Source organism: Bufo gargarizans, chromosome 3 (genome assembly GCF_014858855.1).
Source record: "Bufo gargarizans isolate SCDJY-AF-19 chromosome 3, ASM1485885v1, whole genome shotgun sequence".
NCBI lineage: Eukaryota > Metazoa > Chordata > Amphibia > Anura > Bufonidae > Bufo > Bufo gargarizans.
Genome location: NC_058082.1, coordinates 126896939 through 126910364, shown reverse-complemented (window position 1 = coordinate 126910364; position 13426 = coordinate 126896939). Strand labels below are relative to the sequence as shown.

General features: G+C 44.4%; 1 protein-coding gene across 1 annotated transcript in view; it reads left to right on the top strand.

The window, feature by feature from the left end:
* Window positions 1-2445: 2445 nt before the first annotated feature.
* DNAJC15 (DnaJ heat shock protein family (Hsp40) member C15) overlaps window positions 2446-13426 on the top strand; it is a 59745-nt gene continuing 48764 nt past the window's right edge. Inside the window, exon 1 of the mRNA XM_044286982.1 lies at window positions 2446-2614. Coding sequence (XP_044142917.1) covers window positions 2510-2614 — 105 coding nt within the window. The 5' untranslated portion in view covers window positions 2446-2509. The remainder of the gene's footprint in view (window positions 2615-13426) is intronic.

Below are 13426 nucleotides of genomic sequence, written 5' to 3'. Positions count from 1 at the left end.
CAGACAGCAGTCGGATCTCTGCTCCATCATTCCTCCCCCTGTCTGCACTCCACACTGCAGGTCTGGGCAGGGGGCGGGGCCAGCCAGGAGCTCCGTGAGTCTGTGTGTGGACTGTTGCTGCAGGGGAATGAGATGAGTATGTGGAGTTAATTATTTTTTTTGTACTGCTTATGAAGGGGGCACAGCTGGGCATATTACTATCAGGGGCACAGCTGGGCATATTACTATCAGGGGCACAGCTGGGCATATTACTATCAGGAGCACAGCAGGGAATATTACTGTCAGGGAGCACAGCTGGGCATATTACTGTCAGGGGGCACAGCTGGGCATATTACTGTCAGGGGGCACAGCTGGGCATATTACTATGAGGGGCACAGCTGGGCATATTACTATCAGGGGCACAGCTGGGCATATTACTTCTCAGGAGCATAGCTGGGCATATTACTGTCAGAGGGCACAGCTGGGCATATTACTGTCCAGGGGCACAGCTGGGCATATTACTGTCCAGGGGCACAGCTGGGCATATTACTGTCAGAGGGCACAGCTGGGCATATTACTGTCAGGGGCACAGCTGGGCATATTACTGTCAGAGGGCACAGCTGGGCATATTACTATCATGAGCAGAGCTGTGCATATTACTGTCAAGGGGCACATATCTGGGCATAACTACTGTGAGGAGGTACAACTTGGGTATATTACTGTGAGAGGGCACATGACTGGGCATAACTACTGTGAGGGGGCACATATCTGGGTATTGCTACTGTAAGAGGCACATATCTGTTCATAACTACTGTGAGGGGGCACATATCTGGGTATTGCTACTGTAAGAGGCACATATCTGCTCATAACTACTGTGAAGGGGGCACAATGCTGGAATAACTACTGTGTGGTGGCATATAGGGGGAATAATTACTATGTGGGGGCTTTTAGGGGACTGGGTGGGATTAGGTGTTTAGTTATATTTTGAGCAGAGTTAGAAGTGTCGCCTGGTGCGGAAAAAATTTGCCCCCTTCCTTAATTTCAAAAGTTGGGAGGTATGTTAATGACCTATTCTGAGGTTAGGTCATGAATATTAAAATCCCAGAAAACCCTTTAACCCCTTAGTGACCACCCATACATGTTTTTATGACGGTCACTAAGGGGCGATCGTGGGGTGCCGATGTGTGTGAGGTCTGGGGCTAAATCAGACCCCAGGCAGCCTTCAGTAATTTCCAGCACTGCATTGCATTTTAAAAGCAATCAAAAAGCTGTCTGTTATAGTCCCCTTGTGGGACTATTAAGTGGTAAAAAAAAGTAAAACAAAAACTAATTTATTCAATAACAAAAATCCGATAATTTTTTTTTAGTTTTTTCCATTGAAAATACGCTTTTTAATGAAAAAAAATTGCAAAAAAACCCTCTTCCCCATATGTTTGGTATTGCTGCGTCCGTAACGACCCAGACTACATAAATATCATGCAAATTATCCCCTACGGTGAATGCCGTAAAAAAAAAAAGACAGATTTGCTAATTTATTCTTAGTTGACACCTAAAAAAACGGAATAACAACGATCAAAAAGCGCTGTTTACTCCAAAATGATACCAATGAAAAATACAAGTTGTCCCGCAAAAATCAAGCCCTCACACAACTTCATAGAAAGAAAAATAAAAAAGTTATGGGTCTTGGGAAGCGGCAATGCAAAAACATTTTTTTCTTTTAAAAAAAGGGGGTTTTAGTGCAAAAAAGTAATAAAATGTAAAAAGAACTACATGTATTTGGTATCACTGTAATCGTACCGATCCAGAGATTAAAGATATTATGTTATTTATACCGAAAAACTAACGCAGTAAAATTTATAACATAAAAAACGCAGTGGCAGTATTGCTGTTTTTCCCCATCTCCCTCCCAGAAAGAGTTAATAGAAAGTTATGTGTACCCCAAAATGGCGCCATTAAAAACTACAACTTGTCCCGCAAAAAAAAAAAAAGCCCTCATAAAGCTATATAGATGGAAAAATAAAAAAAGTTATAGCTCTTGGAACACGACAATGAAAAAATGGAAGAAAAACGCTTGGTCAGTAAGGCCCAAAACAGGCTGGTCACTAAGGGGTTAACATTAGCAGCGGATTCTGGTACGTAAAATCCGGGCCATGTATGGACTGCAAATCTGATGTGTATATAGGGAATGCCAGAGATAACATTCATGATGGTGGCCCACTAGCAATGTAAATGAGGCACTCTTTGGCTAGAATGCCACTGGCAGGCTGGCCAGACATGGTAGGCAGTACTGCACTACAGGGCTTGTCCAGTTTCTGAAATGAACAATTCTTAAAAAAAAAAAAAGAAAAGAAAATGAATGCAACGAACTCCCACCAGTCCAGGAGCCGCCAGCGCCCCGCCCTCCCTCCGTGCAGGAGCCGCCAGCGCCCCGCCCTTCCTCCCTCCGTCACTCAACCTCCGCTTCCTGGTGTTTCGCAATCACTTTGTTTTGACCTCTGCGGCCACTGTCGTCCTCAGCTTGTCATCTGTTATGGCAACCTCCAGCGGCGGCATGGCGTCCTCCGAGGCTCTGCGTGATGCCGAATATAGGAAGGGGAGCACGGTTACTTCGGGTGCTGACATCGACCGGAGGCTGGTGAGTAGCGGCCACGTGTGATAGCATTGCAGCGCTCTTACGTCAGATGTGCCTGGCTGCTGGGTGACGGGTGATAAAGTCTGCAGCACTACTATATGTACATGGCATCCCCTTCTACCTGCGGAGCTGATGGGAGTATGTCATAATATAGTGTGGCCGGATGAAGCTAGATTATTATTATTATTTTATTTAATAAAAAAAACTTTCATGGGTCAATAGACCTTTTGTTGGAAAAATGAGCAGGTAGAAGAGCGCTGTGAGTGTCATTTGTGCTGCTTTCTTTTTAAACACCGGTTTAGTGACACTTTACAGTTTCCCATTGATCTCGCCCAAAGTTTTTTAAAATATTTATTTTTTTATTTTATAACAAACTGTATTTTTAAACGGGTTTTCCAGATGATCCAAAATGTTTGCACCAGGATGAGAGTGGGTTAAATACATCTCAACAGGAAATGCCTCACAATCCTCAGTAGCTTTTTTGATGTTCTTAAAGGGAACCTGTCACCAGGATTTTGCGCATAGAGCTGGGGACATGGGCTGCTAGATGGCCGCTAGCACATCTGCAGTACCCAGGTCCCATAGCTCTCTGCGCTTTTATTGTGTTAAAACAGTTTTGATTGATATGCAAATGACCGGATATGTGTCCTGTATCCGGAGATGAGTCAAGCGGAAAGGAGCCCAGCACCGCCCCACATCCTCCGAATCTCCTCCTTGCCGGCTGACGTCACAGAGCTGGAGCGCCGAAATCTCGCGATGCGCGAGCTAGCGCATGCGTAGTTCGTTCCCTGTGCTGATGCCAGTACAGGGAATGAACATGATGCCGACACTGCGCATGCGCTAGCTCGCGCATCGCGAGATTTCGGCGCTCCAGCTCTGTGACGTCAGCTTGCAAGGAGGAGATTCGGAGGACGCGGGGCGGTGCTGGGCTCCTTTCCGCTTGACTCATCTCCGGATACAGGACTCATATCAGGTCATTTGCATATCAATCAAAACAGTTTTTAACACAATAAAAGCGCATAGAGCTATGGGACCTGGGTACTGCAGATGTGCTAGCGGCCATCTAGCAGCCCATGTCCCCAGCTCTATGCGCAAAATCCTGGTGACAGGTTTCCTTTAAAGGGCTTCTGTCAGCCCACTAAACCGTTTTTTTTTTTTTTTTTTTTTTTTTTTTTTTTTTTGGTGGGTTAATAATAATCCCTACACTGCGAGCTCCCTATACATAAGCTAAATATTCATTTTGGTTCAGTAGAATTTGTTAAAAATCTATTTTTATAATATGTAAATTACCATGCTACCAGCAAGTAGGGCGGCTACTTGCTGGTAGCAGCCGCATCCTCCGATCCTAATGACGCCCCCTCCGCAGTGTGATTGACAGGGCCAGGGAACGGAATCGTTCTCTGCTGGCCCTGTTTGAATTCCAAGTCTCGCGCCTGCGCCGTACCTGTCTTCAATCGGTTACTCGGCGCTTCATCCTTGATGCGCCGATGACGTCATCGCATACACCTGGAAGAGAAGATGCCGGCATGCTGATTGAAGACAGGTACGGCGCAGGCGCGAGATTTGGAATTCAAACGGGGCCAGCAGAGAACGATTCCGTTCCCTGGCCCTGTCAATCACACTGCGGAGGGGGCGTCATTAGGATCGGAGGATGCGGCTGCTACCAGCAAGTAGCCGCCCTACTTGCTGGTAGCATGGTAATTTACATATTATAAAAATAGATTTTTAACAAATTCTACTGAACCAAAATGAATATTTAGCTTATGTATAGGGAGCTCGCAGTGTAGGGATTATTATTAACCAAAAAAAAAATATAACTGTTTAGTGGGCTGACAGAAGCCCTTTAAAGAGGACCTTTCACCAGGATACATGTATTGAAATAGTTACATTACCTTACAGTGCGGCCCCCAGTGATGATATAGCACATGATCCACCCTGTCCGATAAACACCCTAAAAAAATAGAAAATGGTGTAAAAAAAGACATTTTTGTCACCTTACATCACAAAAAGTGCAACCCCAATCAATCAAAAAGGCATATGTCCCACAAAATGGTATCAATAAAACCGGCACCTTATCCCGCAAAAAAAATGAGCCCCTACCTAAGATAATCACCCATGAAATAAAAAAAACTAACTCTCAGAACATGGAGACACTAAAAGATATTTTTTTTGTTTCAAAACTGCTGTTATTGTGCTAAAGTGAAATACATAAAAAAAAAAAAAAATACATATTAGGTATCGCCACGTCCGTAAGAGCCAGCTCTATAAAAAAAAAGTCACATTACCTAACCCCTCAGGTAAACGCTGTAAAAATTAATTAATAAAAACTGCGCCAAAACAACCAAATTTTTGGTCCCCTTGCCCCATAAAGTGTAATAATGAATGATCAAAAAATATGTAGCCAAAAATGGTACCAATAAAAACGTTTAACTCTTCCTGCAAAAAACGAGCCCCTGCACAAGACGATAGACAGAAAAATAAAACAAATAGGCCGTTCAGAAAATGGAGATATAAAAACCTAATTCTTGTTTTCAAAAATGCTTTATTACCGTATGTAAAACTAAAACAAACATCATAGAAAGTAGACATATTTGATATCATTGCGTCCGTAACAACCTGCTCTATAAAAATAGCGCATGATCTAACCTGTCAGATGAATGCTGTTAAAAATTTTAAATAAAAACAGTGCCAAAGCAACCTTTTTTTTTTTTTTTTTTTTTTTTTACCTTGCCTCACAAAAAATGTAATATAGAGCAATTTACAAATCATATATACACCAAAATAGTACCAATAAAACTGCCACCTTATCCCGTAGTTTCCAAAATTTGGTCACTTTTTTGAGTTTCTACTGTAGGGGTGCAGCCGGGGGGCTTCACGTGGGACAACACATCTAATAACCAGTTCAGCAAAATCTGCCTTCCAAAAACCATATGGCGTTCCTTTCCTACTGCGCCCTGCTGTGTGCCCGTACAGCAGTTTACGATCACATGTGGGGTGTTTCTGTAAACTGCAGAATCAGAGTAATAAATATTCGGTTTTATTTGGCGGTTAACCCTTTCTTTGCTACTGGAAAAAATGTATTCAAATGTAAAATCTGCCATTTAATTTTCCATTAATTCTTGTGGAACACCTAAAGGGTTAAAGTTTGTGAAATCAGTTTTGTATACATTGACGGGTGTAGTTTCTAAAATGGGGTCATTTTTGGGTGGTTTCCACTATATGTAAGTCCCACAAAGTGACTTCAGACCTGAAATGGTCCTTAAAAAGTGGGTTTTGGAAAGTTTCCGAAAAATTTCAAGATTTGCTTCCAAACTTCTAAGGCCTCTTTCACACGGGCGAATTTTCCACGCGGGTGCAATGCGTAAGGTGAACGCATTGCACCCACACTGAATCCGAACCCATTAATTTCTATGGGGCTGTGCACATCAGTGGTGATTTTCACGCATCACTTGTGCCTTGCGTGAAAATCACAGCATGCTCTACTTTGTGCGTTTTTGACAAGTGAATGGGGCTGCGTGAAAATCGCAAGCATCCTCAAGCAAGTGCGGATGCGGTGCGATTTTCACGCACGGTTGCTAGGAGACGATCGGGTTAGGGACCCGATCATTATTATTTTCCCTTATAACATGGTTATAAGGGAAAATATTAGCATTCTTAATACAGAATGCATAGTACAATAGGGCTGGAAGGGTTAAAAAAAAAAAAATTAACTCACCTTAATCCACTTGTTCGTGCAGCCCGGCTTCTCTTCTCTTCTTTGCTGTGCAGTAGGAAAAGGACCTGTGGTGACGTCACTGCGCTCATCACATGGTCCGTCACATGATCCATCACCATGGTAAAAGATGATGTGATGGACCATGTGATGAGCGCAGTGACGTCATAAAAGGTCCTATTCCTCAAAGAAGTAGACAGAAGAGAAGACGGGCTGCGCGAACAAGTGGATTAAGGCGAGTTAAATTATTATTATTATTTTTTTTAACCCCTCCAGCGCTATTGTACTAAGCATTCTGTATTAAGAATGCTATTATTTTCCCTTTATAACCATGTTATAAGAGAAAATTAATACAATCTACACACCTAACCCAAACCCGAACTTCTGTGAAGAAGTCCGGGTTTGGGTACCAAACATGCCGATTTTACTCACGCGCGTGTAAAACGCATTACAAAGTTTTGCACTCGCGCGGAAAGGAAGGGGTTAATGTTTGAATGCATAATCGCGTGCAGATTGAGGTGTGGATTATAGATGAAAAGAAGCTGAAAGGCCTCGAAGCATGGGACCCAACACATACACGTATAAAAGTGCACATCCGGAACAGTGTAAAATAATGATGTAGACTTTTAGAACTAAAGAAACATTAAAAGCAGTAATGGCTCCAAAATACCACAAAAGTCCGGCTTTTACTTTTGATAACCTATACTCAGGAACGGCATGGCTCCGACACCGGGCACCCCGCCAATCAGCAATATGAGGAGATGGCGCGTGCAGTGTACATGTGCTAGCTCCCGTATCTGCAGTGGTGAGCAGGAAGAGACATGGGAGTCGGCACGTGCGCACCTTCTCCTCATACAGCTGATCGCCGGTAGTCCCGGGTGTCGGACCTCCCGGGCATCTTCTATTATGGTTGTGGCCATGTGCGGTCTATAATTTGCAGAACGCACACGACCGGTATCTGTGTTTTGCAGATCCGCAAAACACTACAGTAGTCTGAATGCGCCCTGACCTGATATACCTATATGAACTTAAATATTACATTTGTATCTAGTATCGCCCCGTTCCTGTAGTCATGTGATAAGTAGTTTCCTATGAAGCTACTTATGAGTAGGGCTACACTCCGAAACGCGTAAAATGTGCCTGCTGTGTACTTTGTTGGACTCTTTCAATAGTTTGCATTATTAAAAGGTGTTTTTGTCCATTGGCAGCAGCTCTGGACTCACAATATCACATTACAATAATTTTATTTTTAGGCCTGTGCTACCTGAAAACTTCTCATGCTGACTTTATAGGGGTCTCCTGGCACTTTAGGTAATCAGTTATTTGTACTATCCTGTAGAAAGAGTGTTTAGTTAGTACTTGCCCATCCCTCGCTTTGCTGATACCACCATTTCTCTCCAGTTCAGCTGCATACTAGTAAGTGGAGCTGGACAGGAAGGGAAGAGCCCTCTGCCTATGTGAGCGTAGCAGTGATGGTGGCATCGGCTGCCTAAAGGGCATCTGTCAGCAGATTTGTACCTATGAAACTGGCTGACCTGTTACATGTGCACTTGGCTGCTGTCATGTTCATATGTGCCCGCATTGCTGAGAAAAAATGTTTGAATATATGCAAATGGACCTCTAGGAGCAACGGGGGCATTGCCTTTACACCTAGAGGCTCTGCCTTTACACCTAGAGGCTCTGCTCTTTCTGCAACTGCTGCACCCTCTGCACTTTGACAGGTTGTCACGGTCCCTCAGGTGACTGTCAGGAGATCAGAGAGACTGGCTGAGCGGTGAGGAATCTAACAGCCTCCTTGATTTCTGTTGATTCAGTGTTGATGGGGTTATTGACCATTTCCCTTTTCTCAGCTGTTGCTCAGTGGTCATCACTTCTACCCTTTATAGTCTGACCTCACCCTTCTGACTTCATTTGGGTTTGGCTGAGCTGGTGTGAGGTCGTCTCTGGTGTTCGTTCTTCCATCTCTACAGAAGTTAAGTGTCGCGTTTTGTATTTGTTTTATTCCCTGTTGTTGTATCTGGGCCTGATACAGAGACTTCCATTCGTCCATCTGGGGAGGAATGGGTTGTCTCTGGTCCTAAACTTATTCCAGGGCCTTGTAGGGAAATCAGGGCCTAGGTATCCTGCATATGAATATTCCTACCTACAAGGTCTATTCATATTGATAGGTAGTCAGGGCCTGGATTAGGGTTGTCTAGGAGGTGAGCTGTTTCTTCCCTAGTTTCCATGCCCAGTTACTGTACCCCTTCCCTCCTGTGTTCAGTGTGGAGTTTCCCCCCCACACTGATTGTGACATTATCTACTGCCTTAAAAACCTCCATTTCGTTCCGGTCAGTGCAGCTATGGATCCTATGTCTGCACTGGTCGAACATCTGCAGGGACTGTCTTTGGAGGTAGCTGACCTCCGCGCGACAGTCTCACGGATTCAGAGACCACAGACGGCTGGTTCCAATGGTGGGTACCAGGCCTGCCTTGAACCTGAGGTTGCCCTCCCGGACAGATTTTCTGGGGGTAGTGACAATTTCATTCAGTTCAGGGAATCGTGTAAATTGTACTTTAAGCTGCATCCATACTCTTCTGGGGATGAGTGTCAACGTGTGTGTATGATCTTTTCTTTGCTTAACCACTTCAACCCCGCTAGCTGAAACCCCCTTAATGACCAGGCCACTTTTTACACTTCTGCACTACACTACTTTCACTGTTTATTGCTCGGTCATGCAACTTACCAGCCAAATGAATTTTACCTCCTTTTCTTCTCACTAATAGAGCTTTTATTTGGTGGTGGTTCATTGCTGCTGACATTTTTACTTTTTATTAATCGAAATTTAACGGGTTTTTTTGCAAAAAAATGACATTTTTCACTTTCAGCTGTAAAATTTTGCAAAAAAAACGACATCCATATATACATTTTTTGCTAAATTTATTATTCTACATGTTTTTGATAAAAAAAAATATGTTTGGGCAAAAAAAAAAATGGTTTGGGTAAAAGTTATAGTGTTTACAAACTATGAAAAAAACTATGTGAATTTCCGCTTTTTGAAGCAGCTCTGACTTTCTGACCACCTGTCATGTTTCCTGAGGTTCTACAATGCCCAGACAGTAGAAACCCCCCACAAATGACCCCATTTCGGAAAGTAGACACCCTAAGGTATTCGCTGATGGGCATAGTGAGTTCATAGAACTTTTTAATTTTTGTCACAAGTTAGCGGAAAATTATGATTTTTTTTCTTTTTTTTCTTACAAAGTCTCATATTCCACTAACTTGTGACAAAAAATAAAAAACTTCCATGAACTCACTATGCCCATCACAAAATACCTTGGGGTGTCTTCTTTCCAAAATGGGGTCACTTGTGGCGTAGTTATACTGCCCTGGCAATTTAGGGGCCCTAATGCGTGCGAAGTAGTTTGCAATCAAAATCTGTAAAAAAAAATGACCGGTGAAATCCGAAAGATGCACTTTGGAATGTGGGTCCCTTTGCCCACCTAGGCTGCAAAAAAGTGTCACACATCTGGTATCGCCGTACTCAGGAGAAGTTGGGGAATGTGTTTTGGGGTGTCATTTTACATATACCCATGCTGGGTGAGAGAAATATCTTGGCAAAAGACAACTTTTCCCATTTTTTTTTATACAAAGTTGGCATTTGACCAAGATATTTATCTCACCCAGCATGGGTATATGTAAAATGACACCCCAAAACACATTCCCCAACTTCTCCTGAGTACGGCGATACCACATGTGTGACACTTTTTTGCAGCCTAGATGCGCAAAGGTGCCCAAATTCCTATTAGGAGGGCATTTTTAGACATTTGGATCCCAGACTTCTTCTCACGCTTTAGGGCCCCTAAAAAGCCAGGGCAGTATAAATACCCCACATGTGACCCCACTTTGGAAAGAAGACACCCCAAGGTATTCAATGAGGGGCCTGGCGAGTTCATAGAATTTTTTATTTTTTTGGCATAAGTTAGCGGAAATTGATTTTTTATTTATTTATTTATTTATTAATTTTTCTCACAAAGTCTCACTTTGCGCTAACTTGGGACAAAAATGTCAATCTTTCATGGACTCAATATGCCCCTCAGCGAATACCTTGGGGTGTCTTCTTTCCAAAATGGGGTCATTTGTGGGGTGTTTGTACTGCTCTGGCATTTGAGGGTCTCCGCAATCATTACATGTATGGCCAGCATCAGGAGTTTCTGCTATTCTCCTTATATTGAGCATACAGGTAATGAGATTTTTTTTTCCGTTCAGCCTCTGGGCTGAAAGAAAAAAAATGAACGGCACAGATTTCTTCATTCGCATCGATCAATGTGGATGAAAAAATCTCTGCCAAAAAAAAAAAAAATAGAGGGGAAAGGCGTCTGCCAGGACATAGGAGCTCCGCCCTACATCCATACCCACTTAGCTCGTATGCCCTGGCAAACCAGATTTCTCCATTCACATCAATCGATGTGGATGAATAAATCATTGCCGGGATTTTTTTTTTATATACAAAGTGTTTGCCAAAGCATAGGAACGCCGCCTCCTCCTCAGCTCGTATGCCTTGGCAAACGTATCTTTTACTGCAGAGGAGAAATCTCGTCTTGCTGCGCCGCATACACCGACTTGTGTGTAATCTGACCGCAGCGCAATGCTTCTGTCAGAATGCACATCAGTGCTGCAGCTAGTCGATCAGTTGGTCCACCTGAAAGGTAAAAAAAAAAAGAAAAAACCAGGCCGCAACGCAATACATTTTATTAACTTTATAATAACTTTAGAACAGAACATATAAACTTTATTAAACTTTTGAAACTGAACTTTTTTGCTTACTGGTGTTTTTTTTTTTTTTTTTTTTTTTTTTTTTTTTAAACCTTTTATAGAACAAACCTCTCCTTCCCCATGGGACAATGTGCAAAGCGCAAATCGCCCAAAGATGTGGCAAAGTACATTATGCACTTTATCCCAGGTGAAAGGAGAGGTTTGCAGCAGCTGTATGTGAATGGGCCCTAATAGCCCTGTGTACCTGTCCTGGTGAGATGTGATCCCTATGCTAGGTGTACCTGTGTGTGGTACTTCCGAAAACACTCTCCCAAGCATAGGGCAGGGTGGTCAGGACAGTCAGGACAGAAATAGCGGGTGTCACGCCTTATTCCACTCCTGCTACAGACACAATATTTTTTTCGGGGTGGCGGTCGGTTTGAGGTACCAGCAACGACACTGGGGAAATGTCGCTCGTGTAGACGGCTAACTACACTGGTGGATGGGGCCACGGAACCTCCTGGGTACCGGAGGTTCCCGATGATCTCTTCCTGAAATTTGAGGAAGGATCCAGTTCTCCCAGCCTTACTGTAGAGAACAAAACTATTATACAGAGCCAATTGAATTGAATATACAGACACCTTCTTATACCAGCGTCTGGTGCGGCGGGACACTAAATACGGAGCCAACATCTGGTCATTGAAGTCCACCCCTCCCATGTGAAGGTTATAGTCGTGGACTGAGAGGGGCTTTTCAATGACACGGGTTACTCGCTCAATTTGGATTGTCGTGTCTGCGTGAATGGAGGAGAGCATGTAAACGTCACGCTTGTCTCTCCATTTCACCGCGAGCAGTTCTTCGTTACACAATGCTGCCCTCTAGCAAGACGGGTGGTAACGAGCCATTGGGGGAAGCCCGCGCGACTAGTTTGCGCGGTGCCACAGGCGTCAATCTGTTCTAGAAACAAATGCCTAAAGAGGGCCACACTTGTGTAGAAATTGTCCACATAAAGATGGTACCCCTTGCCGAATAAGGGTGACACCAAGTCCCAGGCTGTCTTCCCACTGCTCCCCAGGTAGTCAGGGCAACCGACCGGCTCCAGGGTCTGATCTTTTCCCTCATAGATCCGAAATTTGTGGGTATAGCCTGTGGCCCTTTCACAGAGCTTATACAATTTGACCCCATACCGGGCGCGCTTGCTTGGGATGTATTGTTTGAAGCCAAGGCGCCCGGTAAAATGTATTAGGGACTTCTCTACGCAGATGTTTTGCTCAGGGGTATACGAATCTGCAAATTTCTGGTTGAAGTGGTCTATGAGGGGCCGAATTTTGTGGAGCCGGTCAAAAGCTGGGTGGCCTCTGGGACGGGAGGTGGTGTTGTCGCTAAAGTGCAGGAAACACAGGATGGTCTCAAATCGTGTCCTGGACATAGCAGCAGAGAACATGGGCATGTGATGAATTGGGTTCGTGGAACAATATGACCGCAATTCATGCTTTTTAGTTAGACCCATGTTGAGGAGAAAGCGCAGAAAAATGTTAAATTCGGAAACGTGGACTGGTTTCCACCGGAAAGACTGGGCATAAGAGCTTCCCGGGTTGGCGGATATAAATTGAGTGGCATACCGATTTGTTTCTGACACGACTAAGTCCAAGAGCTCCGCAGTCAAGAACAGCTCAAAAAATCCCAGGGCCGAACCGATCTGAGCTGTCTCAACCCGAACTCCAGACTGGGCGGTGAAAGGGGGAACTACAGGTGCGGCTGAAGTTGGGGACTGCCAATCAGGGTTTGCCAGCACCTCAGGGATTCTAGGGGCTCTACGGGCCCGTCTTTGCGGTGGCTGCGACGGGGTAACTAATGCACGTGCCACCGTACCAGCTTCAACTGCCCTTCTGGTGCTCGCCACTTCACCATGTTGTACGGCAGTGCTGGTACTAGGTCCAGGGAGGGCTGCGCTGCTGGTGTATGCCTCACCACGAAATCCGACAGCGCCAGCCCCACTCTGCTGCCCTTGAAGCGGATCCTGCGCAACCTGTGGTCTAGCGACACGGGGCCGGGTACGCCTGGTGCTATCAGGGACCTCAACCTCCTCGTCCGAACTTTGGGTCAGACTGCCACTGCTTTCTACAGGTTCATATTCTGACCCGCTGGATTTGTCAGATGAGGGTTCCCATTCCTCTTCCGACTGGGTCAGAAGCCTGTAGGCCTCTTCAGAAGAATACCCCCTGTTTGACATTTGGGCAACTAAATTTAGGGGTATTCCCTGAGACTACCCAAGAAAAAAAGCAAGCCTGTCTTACAAAGGGGAGGCTAGCGAAGTACCGGAGGCCGCTGCGATTGATAAAAATATCAAAACAGATTTTTTTTATCG